Raw genomic sequence first — 25568 nt, forward strand, 5'->3', positions numbered from 1 at the left:
AAATCACCCACTGATAAAAAAAACAGCAGTGCTTACTGTAAATAACTGGTCTGTAAAAACAAGAATAGAGAGTGCAGCGCACTGTGAAATGGAGGAAGTTAAATTGCACACATCTGATGCATTGAGAGCAGTGGAGTTCATGTTTAATAGTGGTGACTTTTAAATCACTTAGAGATTTTGGTTTATTGTTTGACTTTCTGTAACTGAGATAACATTGAACATGAGATACTCTTTTTCAAGTTTCATTTTATTTTTAATTATTTGTATGTGTCTGTGTCTCTGGGGGTGTGGTCTGAGCGCACGAGTGTGGGTGCCCTTGGAGACTAGAGGCCTGGAGCTGGAGTTACAGGAGATTGTGATATGCCTCATATGGGTGGGGAACCGAACCCCGGTTCTCTGTGAGAGCAGTTTCCATTCTTAACCACTGAGTCATCTCTCCAACTTCTCTTCCTCCTTCTTTTTAAATTTTGAGTTTGACTCTCACTATGTAGCCCAGCAGGCTGGCTTCATTCTCGAAATCCTTGTGCTTCATCTCCCCTAAGTGCTGGAATTATTGGTATGTGTTGCCATGCCACACAGTTTGAATCACTCTTTGAAAGAAAAATGAGGGACTGGTGAGATGACTCAGCAGATTAAGATGCTTGCCGCCAAGTCTAACAACCTGGATTCTCTTGCCAGAGCCTACATGGTGCGAGGAGAAAAACTAACATGTGCACCATGGCACATGCACACTCGCCCATACACGAATAAGTAAAAAATGTGTGTGCGTGTGTGTGTGTGTGTGTGTGTGTGTGTGTGTGTGTGTGTGTGTAATGGCTCACTCTATAGCCTGGCTAGCCTGGAACTCCCTATGTAGCTTAGGCTGGCCTCACACTCAACAGGTATCCTTCTGCCTCTGCCTTCTGATTGCTGGGATTAAAGGCATGTGCCACAATGGCTGGAAAATGTGTCTCTTTTTTTTTTAAACTCAAAAAATAAAATGCTTATGTCTGTACTACAAGTACTCAGGAGGCTTAGGCAAGAGGGTTACATGATGAGACCCTGTCTTAAGAAGATAAAAATAAAATTAAGTAAACAATAGCAAAAGGAATTTAGATTGGATCTCCAACTCGTGCAACTTTTTTGTCTGCTTACTTGGGTCATGTCCAGTTTCTCATTAGCTACAGTCTTCTGTCATGTGACCTGACAGCATCCATGGCCCATGACAGAAACCCACATCATCCTGGGGGCCGTTGTCTGGTCCTTATTGGGTTGGGATAGGTTGCCAACTCCACTTCAGGCCACCCTTCTCTGCCAAGGCATTCAGTTTTTCTGTTTGCTTTCTAGGAATGCCAAGCAAGACGTAGATGATGAATATGGTGTGTCCCAGGCCCTTGCCCGTGGCCTACAGTCCTACTATGCTGTGGCCCATGCAGTCACCGAGAGAGTGGACAAGCAGTCTGCTCTGATGGTCAATGGTGTGCTCAAACAATACCAGGTGAGGCAGTATGCAGCGGGGAGTCTCACCACACAGCTGTAGTAGCACATTGGGTTGTGGGTAGCAGCTAACTTAGGCGACTTGAATTAACTTTCCACTTTCTCTCTGGGCCATTCCACTCACTCTCCCTGTGGACCCAGAGTTTGCCCACCTGTGAAGCAGCTAATGACAGGTAGGTTAGATGCCAGGAGGAATTTAAATTAATAAGCAGCCAGGGAGCATTGTCTATAACAAGTGCTTCTGAGCCCCACAGTGCAGACACAGTCCCACGTGGCTATTCTGTGATGGGGATGTGATTTGAGCACAGACACACTCAGTCTGTGTCACCTGGTGCTGAGTCAGCAAGAACGACTTACACCATGGAATCGAGCTGGCTATACGAAACCCAGGCCTTCTGGACAAGGGAGTACCCTTCCTGAGGTGTAGGGTTCTTGTGGGGGTGAGAAGGCACCTCTGACCTATTCTTGGGGCCTGGAAAGAAATTCTCTTTGTCTCTGTACAATAGCCCTATCTCTTCTCTGAGGTCTAGAAGGGAGCTGGTCTCATCCAATGATTACATCTCCCTGATTTTGTTTGTTCTTGCCTTACTCTCTCTAAGAGAGACTTTCTGTGTCACATACCTTCCATAGCAAATCAGCTTTCACTGGAACTTTCCACAGGCCATTGTAATCAGAAGCTTGACAGTTTGCCCTGAACCTACTTAATCTCTACAGAAAAGGTCTAAATTTTCTAATGTTATATATAATCTGTTGGAAAACACCCAAGCTTTGAAAAGAGCCTTCCATTAAGAAAACAGTTGGGGGCTGGAGTAATGGCTCCACTTTTAAGAACACATGCTGTTATTTGAAAGGTTCTGGGTTCAATTCTACATGGCCACTAACAACGGTTCATAACTACAGTTTCAGGGGATCTGACTCCCTCTTCTGGCCTATGCGGGCATTGCATGCATGTGGTATGCATGCTAAACATTCATACACATAAAATTTTTTAAAAAAAAGGAAAGGAAAAGCAATTGGGAAGCCAGGTGTGGTGGCACTCATCTTTAGTGAAAAGCAAATAGGTGGGGTGCTGAAAGATGGCTCAGCAGGCAGGGCACTTGCCACCAAGCCTGATGACCTTAGTCTGATCCCTGAGACCCTACAAGATGGAAGGAGAGAACCAACTCCCAGAAGTTGTCCTCCCTCCTTCCTCCACACACATAAGAAATAAATTTCCTTTTTTGGAGGGGGTCTCTTTGAGACAGGGTTTCCCTGTAGCTCCAGCTGGCCTGGAACTCGCTATGTAGATCAGGCTGTCCTCTAACTCACAGAGATCCGCCTGCCTCTGCTTCCCAAATGCTGAGATTAAAGGCCTACATCACCACACCTGTCCTATAAATGTAAGTTTTTATGTGTGTGGTATTGGGGATAAAAGGGCGCTATGGTAGGCAGGCATTCCATCACTAAGCTACCTCCTCGCCCTTCTTTAGTTAATGTTGAAATAGCATTTAGGTAATCACTCATCATTTGATGTTTTCATCAGCGTGCTCTCCTGAAACTCTTAATGGTTTGGGCCTTGAAGTGTTCCATGGGGTAGGGGTGGGGAAGACTTCCTTATGTGTTTCACAACATCAGGAGGAACAGCCCTGAACTGTTGCAGTGCACTATTCACCAACCCTTACCCTAGCCCTGAGGATTAGAAGTTTTATGTACAGGGCTTGCTGTGTAAGTTTGAGGACCAGAATTTGGATCCCCAGAACCCATATAACAGCTGAGCAGGTGTTGTGGCCACCCGTAATTCTAACAGTCAGGAGGTATAGACAGGGTCCCCACGGGAAGCTGCTAGCTAGACTTGCAAAATTGGAGAGTTCTGGGATGAGTGTGAAACTCTGCCTCAGTAAATAGTCAGGAAAGTAATTGAGGAAATTCAGAGGGGTTGGGGAACACACCTCATACCAACCCCTCCCTCCACACGTGAGTGCACATACATTACACATGCACACACAGGAATGGAGAAATTTAGGGGACCGTCCCTTGAGGAGCCTGCACCCATGCTTGGTTGGTCATGTTCTGCCTCTGAGAAGCTTTTCCCCCTATTGCTCATGCTTAAGCCTGTTTTTAAAAATACCTTTAAAGTAAGGGGCTGGAGAGCTGGCTCAGAGGGTTAGAGTATGGACTGCTCTTGCAGAAGACCCAGGTTCAGTTCCCAGCACCCATATGATGGCTAACAACTGCCTGTAACTCCAGTTCCAGAGGATCTGACACCCTCTTCTGACCTCTACAAACACTGTATGCATGTGGTACACTTAGATACATCCAGGAAAAACATACTTATAACATAAAATAACAATAAATAATAGTCCCCCCAAAGAAGTAAAAGATAAAACAGGTTTTACATACAGAAATTCTTAGCGCAGACCCCTGTGAAATGATGACTATAGGTGATATTCCACAGGGCAGAATACCTGGTAGAGTGGCCACGGGTTTCAGGTGCTTGCATGGAACATGGCTATCACTCATGTAGTGGCTGCTCTCGTCCTCACAGATCAAGGGCCTGGAGTGGCTGGTGTCTCTGTATAACAACAATTTGAATGGCATCCTAGCTGACGAGATGGGTCTGGGAAAGACCATCCAGACCATTGCACTCATCACGTACCTCATGGAGCACAAGCGCATCAACGGGCCCTTCCTCATCATTGTGCCTCTCTCGTAAGTGTGCGGCTCCTGCTCCTGCACCTGAGCTGCCAGGGGTGCCCAGCACAGCTCCTTCAGGAGCAGCATCTACAACAGGTCTATTTTCCTGCTGGTCAGAAGTGGATGATCCAGAGGGCAACTGGGCGGGTTGGTCTCAGGCCTCTCTATGGCTGCCTTCTCTCTTACTTCTTCACACAGTCTTCTCTCTGTGAATGTGTGAGTGCAAATTTCTGATTTCCTGGGTGTGTGAAGTCTTCCATATTTCAATTTGGGGAATACAAGTCAGCCCACAGCTGTCTGCTGGTTTCAAGAGAATGGTAGGTGGAGTACTCCCATAGGGCAGCTTTCACAGGATAGTCCCAGTGGCTTTTTCCTGCTCCACAAGTAGCCAGAACCTCCCACTGGGGGAATAGGCCCTTTGTACTCCCTTGAATTCAGTGTGCTTGCTCCACATTTCATCTCAGCATGTACAGCACAGGTCTAGCCTCCAGTGTCCTGGTGGCCAGCAACTCTTGGCTCCAGTGCCCTTGTGCTTCCAGTAGGTGAGGATACATGTTCACTACCAATACATGTTCACTACCAAAAAGCCCATTCATTTCCCTCTGAGCTAGCCTGGCTCAGCCCAGGTCACATGGCACTGAACCACTTCCTGGTGTTGGGAAGGTCTAGTGTGTTCCATCACCTGGGCCTCTGCATTCTCCTCCTGGAACATGCACCCTTCCCTATACACCCCCCCCCCCCCCCGATCTTATACCAAGTGCATAGCCAGGGCCACTGCAACCTCCAGTCTGTGTACTTTGCAAAGTTGATGGATGCATTGAGGCCCAAGCAGGTAGGTGTGTCAGTGTGTTACTCTGATTTACACTGATGTCAGGGGATATGCTCTACCTACTTCATCTGTCAGTGGAAGCCCTAGATGCCACTACGGTCCAACACAGGACAGGAACTGTGGGTTCACTCTGCAGTGCCTAACAGGCCTCCTCACTGTCAACCTGGGAAGTCTTTGTTGTTTTGTCTAGTGGGGGTCACTAGGGCCAGTGGATGGTCCCATTTCCCCTCTTATTCGAACTCTAGCTGCCATAGTGGAAGTCTTGCCTGGCATTCCAGGGCAATTGCCAAACTCATGGTCATTTTAACTGTGCTACTAGGAAGAACTGCTTTCCTTAATTCTTTACAGGAGACCCTGTCCTTTTCTTATGGCGGGTTAGGACAGTAGTGGACTCAGTGTGAGGTCCCACATACTTTTCTCCCAAGTTCCCTTGTTGACATGTCTTTCGTTCCCGTGATCCAGTCCTGACAGAGAAAGTAACACTGGCAGTCGCTGGGTTTCAGTGGTTTTTCTCTGTTACCATTATCCTGTTCCAGGATCATTAGTTGTTAGGTTTCTCTAACCAACTCTGGCCAGTGATGGTTCATCCAGTTTGCCACAGGTTTGACTTTGACACATTTTTGTTGTTGCTTCTCTCTCTCTCTCTTAATATTTTATTATTTTTATTTTGTGTGTGTGAGTGTGTTGCCTGCATGTATGTGACTGCACCCGTGTCGTGCAGTGCCTCGGAGGTCAGAAGAGGGCTTCGGATTCCCCTGGAACTGGAGTTAAGGATGGTTCATAGCCACCATGTGGGTGCTGGGAATCGAACCCGGGTCCTCTCAGAGAGCAGTCAGTGCTCTTAACCACTGAGCCATCTCTCTAGCCCCTGTTGCTTCTCTTTTAAGATAATGTCTTGATATGTACTCTGTGATGGCCTTCCTTGAATTCAAGATTCTCCTTCCTCAGCCTCCTGAGTGCAGAATATTTTGTTTGCAGTGCTAGATGTCCATCCAGGGTTTCAGCAGGGGCTCTGCTGCTGTGCCATACCCCAGGCGTCATGTAGACTGGAGTTTCACAAACTCTTGATCCGCCCTAGATGGGTATCTGCCTAGGGATTTTCTTGTGCCTACGTGGTGCCTGTGGCTGTGGAAGTGAAGCAACCGCCTGATCTCCTCCATGTTGCACACATCATCCACCACATCCCACCCACTTCAACCCTGACCCAGAGCTCTGCTCAGGCAGACCTGCTCGGCAGCTAGCTGGGGACTTGTTCTTGCTTCTTTGCTGTGCTGGGTGGGAAAAAGTGATACTCAGCACACATCCAGGGATAGGGATCCAGAGCCTGCTCTTGCATTAGACTAGGGTTTGGTTCCCAACACCCATGTTAGCAGCTCACAACTGCCTGTAACAACAGCTCTAGAGGATCCAATGTCCTCTTCTAGCCTCTGCAGGCCACCTGCACATAGGTGCACATAAACACAGACATACCTTTTTTTTTAATTGGGCGGGGGGAGACTTTACATTTATTGAATAACTGGTGTGATCCAACCTAGAACCACTGGCTTGTTCTTTTCTGTTCTTAATTTGCTTGCTTGCTTGCTTCCTGTTTTATTTTGTTTTAATATATATAATGTGTATGAGTGTTTTGCCTGCATGTAAGTGCACCATGTGCATTCTGGCTGTGGAGGTCAGAAGAGGGTGTTGGATCCCGTAGAACTGAAATTACAGACAGTCGTTAGCCACCATGTGAATGCTGGAAACTGAACCTGGGTCCTTTGTAAGAGCAACCAGTGCTCCTAAGCCCTGAGCCATTTCTCCAGCCCCTATCAGTTTGCTTTCTTAAATACCCAGATATAGCACTACCCATAGTGGGCTAGGCCCTGTTATATCAGTCAACAATCAAGAAAATGCCTCACTGCCATGCCCACAGGTGGCCAGTCCGATAGAGGAAATTCTTTAATTGAGTGAAATTGAGTGTGAGGTTCACTCTTGCAAGGTGTGTCTGGTTGACAACTGAATCTATGTAGCACACACTGGGAATCTGACACCCTCTTCTGGCCCCTGGAGGTAGTGCATGTACATGGTACACTTAAATCCATGTAGGCAGACTACTCATACACAAAATAAAAGTAAATTTAGAAAAATTTAAAAAAACAAGAAGGAAAATACATTTCAGATGCCAGCATGTCTGCTCCCCTCAGGGATCCCTGCTAGACCCTCCGGTGGGCACCGTATGCCTTTGTTCTGCCCCTCACGTGTGGCGCTCTAGTTGCTTCTCTGACAGCTGTGTGTTGAGCTGTGTTCCCTAAGGCAGGGCCCAGGGCTCCTCTCGTCCTCAGCCTTGCCGTCTCTGGCTCCTGCTGTCCAAAGCAGCAGTTTGTGGTGGGTGGCCATGAGGCAGCTTCCCTCTGCACTGTGGTGCTGTAGGCAGGGTGCTTCTGAAACTCACAGGGTGAGAACCCTACTGCCAAGGTTGCATGAGCTCCTTGCTGCTCCTGCAGTAGGTGTGACCTTCGGTTGACCCTCAGCCTTTCCACATGGTCCCTGCGCTGGCATGCATTCACTCAATGGGTCCACCACATCTCTGAGGGCCCGCACACCTCCACCGTAGACAAGGCTGGCTGCCCAGGGCCCATTCGTAGCTTCACACTGCCCCGAGGTTCTTCCACCTGCAGCAAGGTGTCTTTCCTCCCTGGTCTGCTGGCCCTCCTCCCTCTTTCCACAGGGTGCTGTTGGACATACTTGTGACAAGAGCTGTTGGACAAACTTGTGACAAGACCCATAAACTTTGCTGTCACTGAGTATAGTAAACCTTGACTGTGACTGTCCCTTTCTTATCAGGACACTGTCAAACTGGGCGTATGAATTTGACAAGTGGGCCCCCTCTGTGGTGAAGGTGTCCTACAAGGTATGTTGTTCCCTGAAGAGGTGTCCTCATTAGGGAACACAGGTGTCGGCTGGGGTGGGGGAGATGGCACCATGTAGTGATAGAATGGGGCTTATTTGATTCAGAAGGGATCCTGTCATTAACAAGGTCGGGTGGTCACTTTGGTATTTTTGTTTGCTTCTTTGTTTTGGTTTTTGTCTTTTTGACACAGGGTCTCCCTGTAACCCCAGCTGGCCTGGAACTTGCTATGTAGACCAGGCTGGCCTCAACCTTACAGAGATCCACCGACTTCTGCCTCCCGAGTGTTGAGAGACAAAATGCTTCTTTTTGAAAATCAAGTTCTGGGCTCTGTTTCTGGAGTACTGTTTGGATAGCATATCCCTTAGTATAGGTAACAGTGAATCAGTATGTTCACTGGAGGAGTCCATACGCGGTGGAGCTCTGGTTAAAACCCCTGTGTATATGAAGGCAAAAGGAGCATGGGCTACTGTGGAGCATGATGCTGGGTATCCTGAGTGCTCTACTGGGAAGGGACTTGTAACAGCCATGTGGGCAGCGGGAGCTGAGGTAGAGAGGGCACCAGTTCAGCAGTGCATAGAGCTTGCCTGCCTCAGGTTCGTCATCAGTAGCTCTGTGTGTCTCAAATGAATTTGATCACGGAGGAGGCCCTGGCTCCCGCCACATGGGTTTCAGATGAAAACAAGGGAGGCAGACCAGGCTTCCTGACTGGGAAGAGGTCACGCTGACCATGGTGACTGTTGCTGGGGAAGTAGGGACCCTGGCCTCTAGCTTAGGGGCCTGAATTGGGGACCTAGGAAGAGGGGAGCTGATGGGCCACCAGGAATGTGGCTGGTGATGATGAAAGTAGTGCAGCTTCCCAAGGGCCCCTGCATTCCACTTCCCCATAGTTAACACTCTACAGGGTCAGAATAGGCCAGCAGCCTCATCGCTAGCACTGTCCCATACCACCTGACAGGATCCAGGATCCTAAGCCATGTACATCCTGTCCCTACAGGGCTCTCCTGCAGCAAGACGAGCTTTTGTCCCCCAGCTCCGCAGTGGGAAGTTCAACGTCTTGCTGACCACCTACGAGTATATCATCAAAGACAAACACATCCTGGCTAAGGTAGTGTGCTCTCACTTACACTGCAGGAGGCCTACGTTCAGAGTGCTAACGACCTTGATTCTGACGCCATATGTATATCAGCCCTTCACAGGGAATCCCACTGTATGCTTGTGTAGAGCAGCATGACCTGGTTGCTCAGCCTCCCCAAGCAGTTTCTAGACCCCAGTCTTACTGGCAGTGGTGCAAATGAGCATAAATGAAGAAATTCTGTGTCCTTACAGGTAGTTCTGGGTGAAGTCACATGCAGACAGCCAAGCACTTTCCTACAGCCTCACACAGTGTCTGCTCTGTCCACGAGATGTGGAGCCACTGCCCTTCCCCTGAGACCACACTCTAACCTGCCTATGTGCCTGTGTGCATTCAGTTGGAATGGCCTAGCTGTTAGCATTTTTCCAGAATGTTTCTGAAGCTCTTAAGGTGCTGCCATCAAGGTGTATCACTTGGAGAGAGGAGTTGCTGAGCACTGTCCAGCCCACTTTGGAAAGTTTAGTGCTTTCCTACTTGGCTCCCACCTGCATTTCTCTCCGCTCCATTGGAATAGAGCCTGTTTGGTGGCTCTAGCAGTATCCTGGTTCCACGCCTATTCACTCCGTCCTGGGCAGCCCTGCTGCCTCCCCTGATCACCAGCTCTCGGCCCCTCAGATCCGCTGGAAGTACATGATCGTCGACGAAGGCCACCGCATGAAGAACCACCATTGCAAGCTGACGCAGGTCCTCAACACGCACTATGTGGCTCCCCGGCGCCTGCTGCTGACGGGTACGCCGCTACAGAACAAGTTGCCAGAGCTCTGGGCACTGCTCAACTTCCTGCTGCCCACCATCTTTAAGAGCTGTAGCACCTTCGAGCAGTGGTTCAACGCACCCTTCGCTATGACTGGCGAGAAGGTCAGCTTGCCTGGGTGCTCACTCTGGCAGGGTGGGAATTGTCCACTATGAACTTCTCTACAGCTGCTCAGGGACGGTGTTCCTGCCAACAGTATGTCCATGATGTCAACAGAGCAAGCAGCCCTCAGAACCCCTGCAGGGCATGGCACAAACCATAGGGTGGGGGCTGTGGGTCTGCCCCCAGGCTCAGGTCTTAACCTGGGGGCAGCAGGGAGTTCAGAAGGGGACTTGGGGAGGGGGAGCCTAGAGAAATGGGTCAGTAGTTAAAAGTGCTTACTGTTCTTTCAGAGGACCAGGGTTCAGTTCCCACCACCCACCTCAGGTGGCTCACAACATCTTGTTAACTCCAATTGCAGGGGATCTAATGCTCCCTGGCTTCCACAGGCATCTGCATGCATGTGATCCACATAAACTCTTGAAGGCACACATATAAATACATAAATAAAAATAATAAATCTTGGCCGGGTGCGGTGGCGCACACCTTTAATCCCAGCACTTGGGAGGCAGAGGCAGGCATAGTGAGTTCCAGGACAACCGGGGTTACAGAGAGACACTGTCTCAAAAAGACCAAAATAATAATAATAATAATAGATAATAATAGATAATAAAAATCTTGACCTGGAGAGATGGCTCAGTGGTTAAAAGTACTGGCTGCTCTCACAGAGAACCTAGGTTTGGTTCACAGCACACATGTGGTAGCTAACAACTGTCTGTAACTCTGGTTCCAGAGGATCTGATGCCCTCTTCTGATCTCTGTATGCATTGCATGAATGTGGTACACTTATATATATGCAGACTAAACACGCATACACATTTTTAAAAAATATTATTTTAATTTTATGTGTATGAGTGTATTGTTTACAGGTATGTGAGTGCACCCGTGCCGTGCAATGCCACAGAGGTCAGAAGAGGGCTTCAGATTCCTCTGGAACAGGAGTTAAGGACAGTTTGTAGCCGCCATGTGGGTGCTGGGAGTTGAACCCAGGTCCTCTGCAAGGGTAGCCACTGCTCTTAACCGCTGAGCCATCTCTCCAGCCCACTCATACACATTTTTTACTACATGCAGGCAATACAACCGCATACACATAAATAAAACTAATTAAAAAAAAAAAAAAAAGATGTATAACAAAAGATCTCTGGAGCCAGGCTTTGACATTGTTTTCAAAGAACACCATGGCCAGAGTCTTGCTGTCTTGGCACCTTGGGTGGTACTGAGTCTGAAGTACAGGCAGGGGTGAGTGGTGGTCGTGTCCGTCAGTTCTGAGCCACCCACTCAGTGCTGTTCTCTTAGGGGTGAAGAATGTCTGTGAGGCAGGCCAGGCCTTGAGAAGGGGTTGAACTGCTTAGCCTGTAGTTCTGGGCAGAGTCTGATGACAACTGCTTCCCCTCTGAACTTCCTCAGGTCCCAACAGAAGGGCCTCCACTGCTTTCAAGGTACAGGGTTCCTGCCCTTTGTGCAGGCTGGCCCATACATGGGCCCTGGCGACAGGGAAACTAAGGTCTCCCCCGCCCAGCTTCATGGTGCTATAATCTTAGGTCCAGGCACCTCCTCAGAGCCAGAGTCAGACTGCAGTTTTGCTGTTCTTCCCTCAAATGAATTTCTAAAGAGGAGGAGCAGAGAGCCAAGGAAAGAACGGGAGACCTGTGCCATCTTAGTTTTCATTAAAATGAAGCTTCTCACCAGGCGTGGTGGCACACCTTTAGTCCCGGCACAGGCGGATCTCTGTGAGTTCAAGGCCAGCCTGGTCTATATAGTGAGTTCCAGGACAGCTGGGGCTACAGGGAGATCCTGTCTCAAAAAAAAGACCAAAAAATAAAATAAAATAAGATAAAATGAAGCTTCTCAGTCCGACAAAATGTCTCAGTGGATACAGTTGCTTGTTGCCAAGCCTCAGGACCCGTAAGTGCAAGGGAAGAACCAACTTTGTAGTTACCTCTGATTTCTAGATGCCCCCACATGCACATACAAAATAAATAAGTGAAAAAATAAAATGTTAAGCATTATAGCCACTCAACTGGAGAGAAAGGTACCCGGGAAAGCAGTGTTTCCTAACGTCAGCTCCCCCAGGCTAAGGGAGGGAGGTTGTGGTCCCTAGTGACAGCCGTCTTGGCAGTGCTCTGGGTCAGACCTCCTGCAGACTGCCTGGCTGGAGGTGGTCACTGCTGTGCCTGTAATAACACATTCATAACAACTTGGCAGGTTCTGGCAACCAGCTGCTGTGTGTTTTCCTGGGAGGTATGAGGAGCCTCACTTCCTGCTAGGGATTGCATGGAGCAAATCCTTTACCTCTCCTTTTCCCAGGAGCACCGAAGTACCAGCTGGGGCCCATGATGCAGCACCCCTTTCCACCGACCTATAAAGTCCACGCCACTTTCAAAAGCAGTATTTTAATTTTCTGTCTGTGCTACAGGTGGACCTGAATGAGGAAGAGACTATCCTGATCATCCGTCGTCTGCACAAGGTGCTGCGACCTTTCCTGCTACGGAGGCTCAAAAAGGAAGTAGAGGCCCAGCTGCCTGAGAAGGTAGGTGTGGGGAGAGGCTGTAGGCTGCCATCCATAGTATGGGTAAGGTGTAGAGAGAAGCCACCAGTCTCTGCAGCAAGCCTTTGGCCAGTGTGTTTGTGATTGGGAGATCCTCCACAGGCGCCTGGTCCTGCTCCACCCAGTCTTGGATGATGACTGAGCCCTGTCCGACTCCCACTGGCCCAGCTTCATGGACTCCTGTCCATGGCAAGAGCCCAGGACTGCTCTGCCTTGGCAGGGCCTTGGCTTTCTGTCCATTGTAGCTATGTTGATTAGCCCCCTTTTTACCCTTTATTTTCTGGCCAGCTGTGGAGACCCCTCCAGAATGTGAGCAAGTTACCCATTCAAGCACAGAATCCCCTTTCTGTTCATCAGCCTAGATCTACTCCCCAGTCTTGTGGACCTTTCCCCTTCACCCCATATCTACGCAGTGCTGGTCCTGAGACCCCAGGTGGCTAGGTGGCTCAGTCTGGGACTATACAGCCACTCAGTGCACTCTCTACCCTACAGGTGGAATACGTCATCAAGTGTGACATGTCAGCCTTACAGCGTGTGCTCTATAGGCATATGCAGGCCAAGGGCGTGTTGCTGACGGATGGCTCTGAGAAGGACAAGAAGGTTTGTTTTGGCATCCCCCTTCATCTCCTGAGTATCTAAGGAGGGCAGTCAAGAGCAGCATGAGGTTCAGGGCATGGCTTCAATGCCCAGGAGGCCTCCACCTTCCTGGCCTTCAAGATCTTGGCCTGAGACCCCAACCTGGCCCTGATCCCTCGGCCACAGGTCTATTGTCAGTGATTTTCAAGGACACTGACTTGTTTGTGAGACTTGCTCATGGCAGCATGGGACACAGGGGCAACCCCAGGAGAATTGAAATATTCTAGTGAGCCCCATTAGTTGGGTGCAAACCTCCTGGGTAGTCATCACCTCCACACCTTTCCACTTGGGCTGTTGCTGATGGGTGCTCAGACCAGTCCTCTCGGAGCTCTCAGGGTCCTCCACTAGCTCCTCAGCAGGCCTGAGCTTGTCCCCCAGGTTGACAGCAGTCCCTCAAATCTGCACCATACTAAGTCCCTTTCACTCCCTTTTCTTGGGCCCTTTCACACCTGCACAAAGCCTCATGCGGGTGCTCCTTCTCCTTCTTGGCACAGAGCCCCACTCCAATCTGTATAGTGCACACGGTGTATGTGCTCGGGCTAAGCTCTTTGTCACACTTGTTTCATTCATCCCATGTGCCGGGCAGTCTGTGTCTCTCTGGACTCCTCAAACACCACACCGCACCGCACCGCACCGCACCGCTTCCTCCTTGTGGCCTGTCATAAAGCACGGCCACAGATTGCTCTGGGCCCTTTTACCACCACCTCCCCCCAAGCCAGGGGCAAGACCCCAATTTAGAACCCTCTCCTGTTTCTTCCCAGGGCAAAGGTGGGACCAAGACGCTGATGAACACCATCATGCAGCTACGCAAGATCTGCAACCACCCATACATGTTCCAGCACATTGAGGTGGGGCCACCAACCCTGGGTTTGTACCAGCTTCTTAGGCAGAGCTGGACTGCTTGTGTGTGGCATGTATCTGCATGTGCGAGTAGAGCCAGAGCTCAGTGTCAGGTGTCTTCCTTTATTGATGTGCGCCTTACTTTTTGAGGTATTGTTTTTTCAGACAGGGTCTCCCTGAAGCCCCAGCTGGCCTGGAACTCTGCGGGCCTAAATCTCGCAGATTCGCCTGCCTCCCAAGTGCTGGGATTAAAGGTTGCACCTAATTTTTTCAAAGTCTCATTGAACCTGGAACTCGATGATTGGCTTGACAGGCTGGCCAGTGAGCTCCAGGCCCTGTATTTCCACCTCCCTAGCACTGGATTTACACATGTGGATATCCAACTCCTGTGCAGGTGCTGGGGATCCAAACTCATATCTTCACAACAGAGGTGCAACAGAGACTTTAACAACTAAGCCAACTCTCCAGGCCTTGATAGTTGTTTGTTTTCTTTTTTTGTTTGTTTGTTTTTTGGTGTTTTTGAGACAGGGTCTTCCTGTAGCCCCAGCTGGCCTGGAATTCACAATGCAGACCAGGCTGGCCTTGAACTCACAGACATCTGCCTGCCTCTGCCTTCCAAGTGCTGGGATTAAAGGTATGTGCCATAACGCCCGACTTTTTTGTTTTGTTTTTAATTTATTTTTATTTTACATTTATGGATGTTTTGCCTATATGTAAGTGCACTACGTGTATGCAGAGCCTGTGGAGGCCAGAGGAGAGTGTTGACGACCCCTTGGAATTGGAGTTACAGACAGTTGTGAGCCACTGTGTAGGTGCTGGGAACTGAACCTAGCTCTTCTGCAAGAGCAGCCAATGCCCTTAACCACTGAGCCATCTCTCCAGTCCCCTCTGATATATTTTTTTAAAAATATTTTATTTCTGGGCTGAGCATGGTGGCGCACGCCTTTAATCCCAGCACTCGGGAGGCAGAGGCAGGCGGATCTCTGAGTTCAAGGCCAGCCTGGTCTACATAGCTAGTTCCAGGACAGCTGGGGCTACAGGGAGACCCTGTCTCAAAAAGATCAAAAAAAAAATTTTTATTCTTATTTTTATGTTTTGTGTATGAGTGTATTGCCTGCATGCATCGTGAGTGCACCTATGTCATGCAATGCTGAGGAGGTCAGAAGAAGGCTTCGGATTCCCCTGGACCTGGAGTTAAGGACGGTTTGTAGCCGCCATGTGGGTGCTGGGAATCGAATCTGGGTCCTCTGCAAGAGCAGTCAGTGCTCTTAACTGCTGAACCATCTCTCTAGCCCTTCCCTCTGATATTTTTAATAATGGATTTTAATATTTTCGCGAGCCAACTCCTATACATCTGTGTCCTTTGATTTCTATTTTACCCCCCTTGTCAGTGCTTTGCTTTGTGTGTGTGTGTATCCTCCTGGGGATGGAACCGAGGGTCTGGGTACATGGTAGGTAATCTCATTTGGCACTGGCTGTGACCAGCCCTAGACAGGTACTTAAGGAATTCACATACTAACAGGTACAGAATTGAAGGTCCCTAGGGCTTCACCCTTAAGAGCCACCTCCAAAGTGTTTTTGCACCCCTGGAGTCACATGCATATGCCCCTGGCAGGGTTGTATCCCCCCTCTCCCACCCCCGGGTTTTGGAGAGCAGTCAGCTAGCTAGCTAGTCACAGCTATCTTGGGTAACCTTGCTCTTGGGGCCTTCAGACTCTTGCTTCTGAAGCGTTCGCGTCTGTGCTCTTGGTACAGTATCCAGATCATTTTCAACCCTATGTCCCTTGGACGTGTCAGGTAGGGTGATTTGGATACATCATACCAGGTTCCCACTGGTAGCTGAGTCCTTCACATAGATAGCATGAGCGCTGGCATTTGTTGTGCTGAAACATCCTCATCTGGCCTCTCTGCTACTGCTGCAGCAGCCTGGGCCGAACCAGGTGACCCCTCCTGCTCGACACTGACCTATTTCTTGTCCTGTTGCAGGAGTCCTTCTCTGAGCACTTGGGCTTCACTGGTGGCATCGTCCAAGGGTGAGAAGCTTCCCAGCATGGTGTGTGGGGGGTGTCCCCCCACTAGGAGACATGTGTACCCTGTGCGGTGACTTGGACCCTGTGGTTGATCCTTGTCTGGTATCCAGGCTGGATGAAAGGGAAGATGTGTGAGCTCACTGTCCACAGTCGAACACCAGTCAGCTTTCATAATGCCTAAACCCATGTCCATCCAACATACAGTTTCACACTTACCACCTGCAAATGCGTTTCCTGCAGCTTCTTAAGCATAAGCTACACTTCTCTTTCTTTTGGATTGTTGAGCTAAGGTCTCACCTGTAGACTAGACTTCTGTACCTGCGTAATCCAGGCTGGCCGCTACCTCTCATGACCAGCACACTGGGCTGCAGGCTACCCTTGTGTAAACCATTAGTTTTGGCCATTACTGTATCTCTAGAACATCACACATACTGAGAGCTTCTGGCAGGTCAGGCCATACTTCAGCCCTGCCATGTTGAGCCCTCTAAGCTTATTTTTTCTTGTGGTGATTGAGCTTAGGACTTCATGCATCCTAAGCAAGTACTCCACTACCAAGCTCATGACCAGCCCTCTTGATTGTGAGTGGCTCCATAAACTGTCTATGCTGACTTTGGTCTTACGACCCTATTTCCACAGCTAGGATTCCAGGTGTTCACCACTAGGCCTGGCTTCCAGAGGTCCTATTGACCTGTATGTCACCCACACACCTGCTCTGTCACTGTGACCCTGCCATTCAACCTCAGTTTCCACATGTCTAAAGCAGGAACTGTGGCTAGAGGAAATAAGAGGTCTGGGGACCACTAGTCTAGCATCTGGCTGGATGGCTGCTCTCTAGTGTGAGCTGCTTTAACTGGAAGGGGACAGGTCTGGCTCTGCCCATCCCGTGGGCATTGTTTCTTGAAAGAGCCATTTTTTGTACCTGAGCAGCCTCTTTGCACATCATTTCTCTTTTTTTAGGCAGGGTTTCACTGTGTAGCCCCAGCTGGCCTGGAACTCACTATGTAGACCAGGCTGGCCTCAGTCTCACAGAAATCTGCCTGCCTCTGCCTCCTGAATGCTAGGACTAAAGGCGTGTGCCGCTTCACCTAGCTTCTGGCCATTGTTTCCAATCACACTTCCTTTCCTTCACCCCTATGACCTATACTTGGTTACTGGTGATGGGCCCTAAGTGAGTGAGCTGAATTTAGCTGAAGCTATGGGTAGGGTCTGACTGGGAAGCCAGCTCTCTGCCCCTGAATCTGCCAGGTGACCTGGAGATGGCCACATACCGTCTATGAACTCACATGTCCTTCCCTTCACCTGCCAACACCAGACTGGACCTGTACCGTGCCTCAGGGAAATTCGAACTTCTTGATCGGATTCTGCCTAAGCTGCGTGCTACCAATCATAAAGTGCTGCTCTTCTGCCAAATGACCTCCCTCATGACTATCATGGAAGACTATTTTGCATACCGTGGCTTCAAATATCTCAGGCTTGATGGTGAGTAGTAGACAAATTGCTTGAGGGCTTTGTACAAGGCCCACATCCTCTAAGCCTAGTAGACACAGGGTCAAGCAGCATCACAGCCACCTTGATGGGGAGGAGTGCCTGTATGTGTTGGGATGTGGCTGAGTTTCCTGATAGCTGGCATCTCTTCACTGTGGTGCTGGGTTTGGGGTCCAGGGCACTGCAGTGTCATTTCAGCTAAAATCACACAAACCCTTGTCAGATGAGCATGGGCACTAGTGCACTGCTAAGACCCTGTGCACTGAGCACAAGGGCTCACTGGCCTTGGCAGAGCTACACTCAGGTGCACACTCTCCTCCATCTTGGCCACTCCTCAGATTTCCTACACAAACACACACGCATGCATGCACGCACATCCTAGGACAGCCCGCTGTCCTTTAGCTACTTGGCTGTGGCCTGTCACAGACCTGGTCTAGAGCTAGAATAAGACTTGACTGCACTGGCATCACTAGGCAAGGTCAGGTGGTACACAGGCAGCTTCGTCCCAACTGGCCCTGTGGTCCGTCACTGTATGGTTTTACTTCCCCACCCTTCATGAAGGAAGAGGCCCATATGGCTGATAGTGTAAGTAGTCAGGAAGGCCTAGACCTCCATGCCCCAGCCCCTGGACCTCTTTTCACTGAGTCTTCAGGGACGTGGTTTTGGGAACTGCCAGTCCGCACTTACCAGGCTCATCCTTCTGTCTATCTGCAGATCTTTACTTAGAACACTCTGACTAGAACTCATCCTTTACACCCATCTCATACCACCAGTCCCTAGTCAACAATGCCCCAGGACCACCTTCACATCTGACTGTATGCTTACCCAGCTCGGGCGTCAAAATGTTTAAGCCCATAGCAGTAGTGAGGTCCACATGTCCAGGTCCCCTTTGCACCGTGTCCTTGCTTCCAGCTGCCCCTCCTGTCCTTATGAGCACCATGACCTCTGATCTGCATGTCCTTGTCCCTTCAAGGAAGGGCCCAAAGACTTCTGCCTGCTTGGCCTCTGCTATGGGTGCCATATGTATAATGTCACCGCCATAGGCAGAAAAACTGATAGAGGAGTAGAGGAAATCCAGGAGATCAGAGAAACGCCATAGAGCTGTCTCCTCCCATGAATGACAAGCATGAGGTACAGCCTGCGGAGGGCTGCAGTGGGCTCCTCTGCTTCCCTATGCATGTGGCCTCTGGGTTACTATGGTGATTCCTCAGAGCTGGCTGCAGACTGAGGCAATTAGATTCCTGTTGACAGTCTTGTTATCGTGGGGATATAGGAGTGGGGCACCCATCTTGTCCTTGGCTAAGAGTCGTTTTTTCTTTTCTTTTCTTTTCTTTTCCTTTTGAAACAGGGTCTCCCTGTAGCCCCAGCTGGTCTGGAACTCACTATGTAGACCAGGCTGGCCTTGAACTCACAGAGATCCGCCTGCCTCTGCCTCTGCCTCCCAAGTGCTGGGATTAAAGGCAAGCTCCACCATGCCCAGCCGACAGTATCTTAAAAAAAAGAAAAAAAGCCAGGCGTGGTGGCACACACCTTTGATCCCAGCACTGGGGAGGCAGAGGCAGGCAGATCTCTGTGAGTTCGAGGCCAGCCTGGGCTCCATAGTGAATCCCGGCCAGTCGGAGCTACAGGGAGACCCTGTCTCAAAAAAAAAAAAAAAAAGCCATCCCGGGGGGGGGGGGGAACGCCTTTAATCCCAGCGCTTGGGAGGCAGAGGCAGGCAGATCTCTGTGAGTTCGAGGCCAGCCTGGTCTCCATAGTGAATCCAGGCCAGTCGGAGCTACAGGGAGACCCTGTCTCAGAAAGACCAAAAGAAATGAAAAAAAAACAAACAAACAAACAAAAAATAGGGTCTGGAGAGAGATGGCTCAGAAGTTAAGAGCACTTGCTACTCTTGCAGAGGACCCAGGTTCAATTCCCAGCACCCACGTGTCAACTAACCATCTCTAGCTCCAGTTCCAGGGAATCCAGCGCCCTCTTCTAGCCTCCTCGGGCCTTGCACGACATAGGTGCACTTACATACATGCAGGCAATACACTCATATATGGAAAATAAAAGTAATAAATAAAAATATTTTTTAAAAAAGATAGGGTCTCTTTATGTAGCTATTGACTGGCCTAGAACTCACTATGTAGACCAGGCTAGCCTTGAACTGAGATCCACCTCTGCCTCCCAAGTGCTGGAATTAAAGGCATGCACCACACCAGCCAAAGTCCTTATTAAGTGACCTTGTCTTGTGTATAGGAGATTCTTTCAGAACCAGAAAGACCCACTATAAGAGGGTCAAGCACCTGCACCAGCCCCAAGACTGGTAACTCATTCCCACCACCTCAGCCACCCGTGCTGAGGCTCTGTGTTACTTGGCCTCATCAGTAACTTAGTATCCAGCCATCATGTGGGCAGATTAAATGGAATTGGGAGGTCTTAGGATGGCAGCCGTGTCACCTGGATAAGAGCTAGAGTCAACATGTCCCTTTCCAGTGGCTTGTGCACATAGGACATGGCTAGTCAGTGAGGCTTGTGTTGGCATCATTCAGTAGTGACATACTGCACCTCCAAGTCCCACCATGTAGAATGCAGCTGTGGCTTGTGTGGCCCTGGAGCACTGGCCCTGCTGTCACGGTATGAGCTCTTCTGTGTCTCCTGCCCCAGTTCACCCTGCTGACCCTCTTTCCCTGTTCCTATCAGGAACCACAAAAGCGGAGGACCGGGGCATGCTGCTGAAAACTTTCAATGAACCTGGCTCTGAGTACTTCATCTTCCTGCTCAGCACCCGTGCTGGGGGCCTGGGCCTCAACCTGCAGTCGGCAGACACTGTGATCATATTTGACAGCGACTGGAACCCCCACCAGGTAAAAGCACTGGGGCCTAGAGTGGAGGAAAGGAGACATCACTCTCCACTGTTCCTCCTTCATGCACTCCCATAGCCTGGGAGCTGTGGAAACTGTACTTATTAGCCCAAGGTGGTCCAGGAACAGAGCCCAACAGGTTATTTCTCCTGTTTCTCAAAGTGGCAATATTTATGTGTCACTTAGGGACACTTTTTCCAGTGATAGACTTTTTTTTCATTCCTGGCCAGGTGTAAGGAGTCACAAGCCTAGTGATAGAGCACTTGTCTGTCACTTGTGGTGCTCTCTCTGGGTTTCTCTCTGGTGCTCTCTCTGGGAAGAAAGTAGGAGACTTGCCCAGTCATACCAAAGATGATCACTGTTAACTGGATACAGCCCTGCCAGACCCAGGCAAACCCTGTGCTCTGCTCACTCTCTCTTCCTCCCTTATTACATGTGCCCTAATCACAGCCAGGACATGCTGTTTCATACACCTAATAATGGTTTGAAAATGGTACAATTTTGCCCTATCTTATTTTATAAGGCACTATATTCTCAGTTTAGTTCAACAGTACAATTACCAATATGCAAAGTGAAGAGGTGTCCCAGTCCCATCACTCCCCATCTGTTAGGCATGCACACAGGTGTGGCCTTTGAGGTAGTGTGGTGCATTCCAGCGTACAACTGTCTATTTAGCAGTCATTGTTGGTCAGTTTTTCAGAGGACACGTGAAGCTACCTGGCTGTCCCCTCTGTTGCAGGGGTTTGAAAATCTGACAGCCCCAATACGTTTTCCCTCAATCCCAGTGGACAGGTGCCTTGAATATTCTGTGTATCCAGTGACCACCAACCCCTAGGGAACCTTGCTAGTCTCTCTCATGGCACCTGTGCAAGGACCTTCGATCACTTTAGTCCTAAACAGCAGCCACAAGAGCATCCTTTTCATATGCTGGTTGCTGTGTGCAACCGGCTCTTCCTGCCCATGGTTTCCAGCATATCCTTTCCCCAGCCTACCAAGTCCAGTGCAAATTGTCTGATGTATAAATGACCTATGTAGTTACTGTGTCCGTATATTGAGTCTGGGTATACCTCTTACCCAGACCCTATGGATTGGCCATTTCCTGAGAAATGGTCAGGTAGTGACAGTAGTCAAGCAGAGCCACTGAAGTCAAGAGAACACCATGCATCCACATAGTGAATGCTAAGGCACAGAGACATTAGGCCAGGCCCAGGCTACCAACTACACAAGAGCCAGAGCCACAGCCAGGCAGGATGCCAACACAGCACTATGAAGGGTGTCCATATTGTGACACAGCCCAACTTTGGAACAAAGATAGGTGTTGCTCAAAACATAACCCTACTGGTTTTCCTCTGTAAGCATCTGGGGCTGGAGTGGTTAAGAGCACTGGCTGCTCTTGCAGAGAACCCAGGTTCACTTCCTAGGACCCACATGGCAGCTCATAACTGTCTTTAACTCCAGTTCCAGGGGATCTGACACTCCCTTCTGGCCTCCATGGGCATTGCATACATGTGGTGTACTTACACACAAAACACTAATACGCATAAAAGAAAAATAATTTTTTACAAGAAGAGCACAGGATTACAAATAAAATAAATCGGGGCTGGAGAGATAGCTCAGCGGTTAAGAGGATTGGTTGCTCCAGATGATCCAGCACCACATGGTGGCTAACAACCATCTGTAACTCCAGTTCTAGGGGATCCGATCTAGTCTTCTAATCTTTGCGGACATTGTACAACCCAGCTGCACTTAGCACATACAGGCAATACAGCCATACACATAAAATAAAAATAAATCTTATGCCGGGTGTGGTGGCACATGCCTTTAATCCCAGCACTTGGGAGGCAGGGGCAGGCAGGTCTCTGTGAGTTCAAGGCCAGCCTGGTCTACATAGTGAGTTCCAGGACAGCTGGGGCTACAGGGAGACCCTAAATAAATAAATCTTATAGCCAGGCCTGGTGGCACACACCTGTAGTCCCAGCACTTGGGAGGCAGAGGCAGGTGGATCTCTGTGAGTTCAAGGCCAGCCTGGTCTACATAGTGAGTTCCAGGCCAGCTGGGGATACAGGGAGACCCTGCTTCAAAAAGACAAAAAATAAAAAATAAATAAAATAAATCTTACAGGGTTGGAGAGATGGCTCAGCAATTAAGAACTTAGTTCCCAGCACCCACATGGCGGCTCACAGCAGTCTAACTCCAGTTCTGAACAATCTGACACCCTCTTCTGACCTACACAGGCATTGCTCATGCATGCTGCACTTAAATATATGCAGACCCATACGCATAAATAAAATTTAAAAATAAGATTAAGTAAATAAATAAAATAAGCCTTTAAAAAGGAAAAAAAAAGTATCCATCAGGCCCTTAGTACAGGTGACTAGCGTTACTGTTAGTTCCTTACTCATGAAGCTACTGGTTCTGGTGGGCGGAAGGCCAGGCCAGCAGCATGTGTGGCCCAGAAGTCCAAGGCTCTGAGTCTTATTCCTGGAAGAGTCATTGTGGACTGACACAGCTCCTCTGTCCAGGACCTGCAAGCACAGGACCGTGCCCACCGCATTGGTCAGCAGAATGAGGTGCGCGTGCTCCGCCTCTGCACGGTCAACAGCGTGGAGGAAAAGATCCTGGCTGCCGCTAAATACAAGCTTAATGTGGACCAGAAGGTGATCCAGGCAGGCATGTTCGACCAGAAGTCATCAAGCCACGAGCGGCGTGCCTTCCTGCAGGCCATTCTGGAGCACGAGGAGCAGGACGAGGTGAGCACAGCACCAGCCCCTCCCTGTGTGAGTGGTGGACGCATGAGCGGCTTCATTTTTGGTTTCGTACCTTTTTTGCATTCTTGGTTTTTTGTTTTTTGTTTTTTTCTTTTTTCTTTTTTTTCTTTTTTTGCATCCCTTTGGAGTAAAGGGAGTATGGACTGAGCGGAAAGAGATGAACACTTGCTTTCCCTTTGAAGTGGTTTTTTAACTGCTGCTGACAGAGGCCGGCTTGACAGCCCTGGAGACTGAAGCCCTCTATCTATCCACAGAGCAGACACAGCAGCACGGGCAGCGGCAGTGCCAGCTTCGCCCACACTGCCCCTCCGCCAGCGGGCGTCAACCCCGACCTGGAGGAGCCACCTCTAAAGGTGAGAGGGGTAGTTCAGTCTCCACGCCCACTCAATCCTCAGCTTATTGCTGAGAATGCCCAGCAAGGGCCTAACCCCACGGAGTGTGCGTGTGCGTATGTGTGTGCCTCTCGCTGTCATGTGGGACCCTCCACTGCAGCCGGCCCAGGACCGTCAGCTCATCTCCCACGGTCGCCACCGCCCAGCCCAGCCTCACCACAGTCACACTAAAGCTTTGCAATCTTGTAGGAGGAAGATGAGGTGCCTGACGATGAGACAGTCAACCAGATGATCGCCCGGCACGAGGAGGAGTTTGACCTTTTCATGGTAAGCAGCCGGCCTTCAACCCACTCAGGGTCTCAGTGGTCATGTGACACCCCCAGTAACTCACACAACTGGTGTTTTCCATGGGCTTGGCTCACTCATGCCTCCAACTTACCCATCTGTCTCCCCTGGACTCTGAGTATATCGTGGGGACAGCAGAACACCACTGCCCTCGTTCTATATGTGACCCTCACACCCTGTGGACAGTAAGCCCAAGATCTTTCCCTTTCTAGGGGAGCTGAGCAGGCACTGTAGGGCCAGGGGGCTGTCAACAGCTTTGGCCACAGATCCCCTATGCGACTGGGTGCTGGCGTGAGTTCTGGTAGGACCCTTTCAGCCCAGGAAGCCTGGTATCTTCCTCCAAGGCTGTGCCGTAGACATGCTGCCTTGAATGATTGACTAGGGTCCCCTAGGGCAGAACCTTCACTAGGGTCTGCATTAGCAGGCAGATCAGTTCCCAGATTGAAACTCCTCTGTATGTCCACAGTGCCACACATCCCTGCAGGCAGTGAACTGGCCCTGGGAGGCTCTCAGTGCCTTTGGCCCAGCCATGCTAACTTCTCTCTCCCTTTGTCCACCCCGCACCACAGCGCATGGACCTGGACCGCCGGCGTGAAGAGGCCCGCAACCCTAAGCGGAAGCCACGCCTGATGGAGGAGGATGAACTCCCTTCTTGGATTATTAAGGATGATGCCGAGGTAGAACGGCTCACCTGTGAGGAGGAGGAAGAGAAGATGTTTGGGCGTGGCTCCCGCCATCGCAAGGAGGTGGACTACAGTGATTCGCTGACAGAGAAGCAGTGGCTCAAGGTACATGCCAGAGAGGGCCACAGCTACAGTCCAAGCCAGGCAGGGCTGGGAGCAGAGGGCAGGCCACCTGGGCCCATCCCAGCTGGTGCCTTCCCATATTGCTGGCTCCTTTAGCAGACATGGGGCTTCTGACAGGCCCAGGGACATCTGTCCTGTCTCCATCACTGCCACAGAGAACAGATAAGCTGTTGCTGAGCTCTCGTGGGCCCTCTTAAGTACAAGAGCTTTAGTTCTTCATCAGGCTGGCTGTAGTGAGAGACCCCAATAAACGATCAACGAGTTACCCTAAAGTCAGCCAGCAGCAGGCTCCTTGTCTGGCTGTGAAGAAAGCTAAGGGTTCACATCCTTACCTGTTTTAAGCTTCCTGTTCTAGGCACAGACTGGCAGATGGCAGCAGACAGGTCAGAGCTGAGTGATACCATGCATCCTTCTGACATGAGCTCTTCCTAGCCTAGGGGCATTGTGCCGAGTGCCTGGCATCAAGGTTGGCATTGCTCTTAGAAGCATAAACCCTGAGCTGGGCGTGGTAGCGCACTCCTGTAATCCCAGCACTCAGGAGGCAGAGGCAGGCAGGCAGATCTCTGTGAGTTCAAGGCCAGCCTGGTCTACAAAGTGAGTTCCAGGCCATTTGGGGCTACAGGGAGACCCTGTCTCAAAAAGATGAAAGAAAGAGAGAGAGAGAGAGAGAGAGAGAGAGAGAGAGAGAGAGAGAAAGAAAGAAAAAGAAAGAACAAAAGGCAGCACAAAAGGCAGCATAACCCCGGGAAGTAGCTCTTCCGGAAAGCAGGTGGCAACCATTGGCCACACTGTGTGATGCCATGCCCAGGAATGAGCCATGTGGCCCTGCTCTGCTGCAGAATAGCCCCAGCCCCTCCTCGTCCACTATGCCTGCCCCATGCACTGTATGTCCGTGGGAGGTGTAGCACACCTGGAAAGCTGGTGTGGGAATGCAGGCCTGTAATCCCAACTCTCAGGATACTGAGGCAGGAGGCTGCCAAGAGTTTAAGGGCAGCCTGGACTACATGGCAAGACTTTTGTTTCAAAGAAACCGGTCATGGAGTTGGCAAACCTTAGGATGGGGCACTAGTCCTCAGAAT

The 25568-nt window shown here is 50.0% G+C and overlaps 1 protein-coding gene across 7 annotated transcripts in view; it reads left to right on the forward strand.

Moving 5' to 3' along the window:
• Window positions 1–25568, forward strand: part of Smarca4 (SWI/SNF related, matrix associated, actin dependent regulator of chromatin, subfamily a, member 4) — a 95661-nt gene that overhangs the window by 45554 nt on the left and 24539 nt on the right. For 4 of the 7 annotated variants that reach the window (XM_008833551.3, XM_017798287.2, XM_008833552.2 and 1 more), the window contains 15 exons: window positions 1327–1477; window positions 4001–4164; window positions 7802–7868; window positions 8863–8973; window positions 9616–9858; window positions 12270–12383; window positions 12894–13001; window positions 13799–13885; window positions 15864–15910; window positions 17220–17386; window positions 20078–20241; window positions 22761–22988; window positions 23261–23359; window positions 23588–23665; window positions 24253–24471. In XM_008833551.3, coding sequence (XP_008831773.1) covers window positions 1327–1477; window positions 4001–4164; window positions 7802–7868; window positions 8863–8973; window positions 9616–9858; window positions 12270–12383; window positions 12894–13001; window positions 13799–13885; window positions 15864–15910; window positions 17220–17386; window positions 20078–20241; window positions 22761–22988; window positions 23261–23359; window positions 23588–23665; window positions 24253–24471 — 2047 coding nt within the window. The remainder of the gene's footprint in view (window positions 1–1326; window positions 1478–4000; window positions 4165–7801; window positions 7869–8862; window positions 8974–9615; window positions 9859–12269; window positions 12384–12893; window positions 13002–13798; window positions 13886–15863; window positions 15911–17219; window positions 17387–20077; window positions 20242–22760; window positions 22989–23260; window positions 23360–23587; window positions 23666–24252; window positions 24472–25568) is intronic. The other 3 variants (XM_008833554.2, XM_008833555.2, XM_017798289.2) reach the window with 1 other exon arrangement.

Source organism: Nannospalax galili, unplaced genomic scaffold, assembly GCF_000622305.1.
Source record: "Nannospalax galili isolate Female #2095 unplaced genomic scaffold, S.galili_v1.0 scaffold1436, whole genome shotgun sequence".
NCBI classification, from domain to species: Eukaryota; Metazoa; Chordata; class Mammalia; order Rodentia; family Spalacidae; genus Nannospalax; species Nannospalax galili.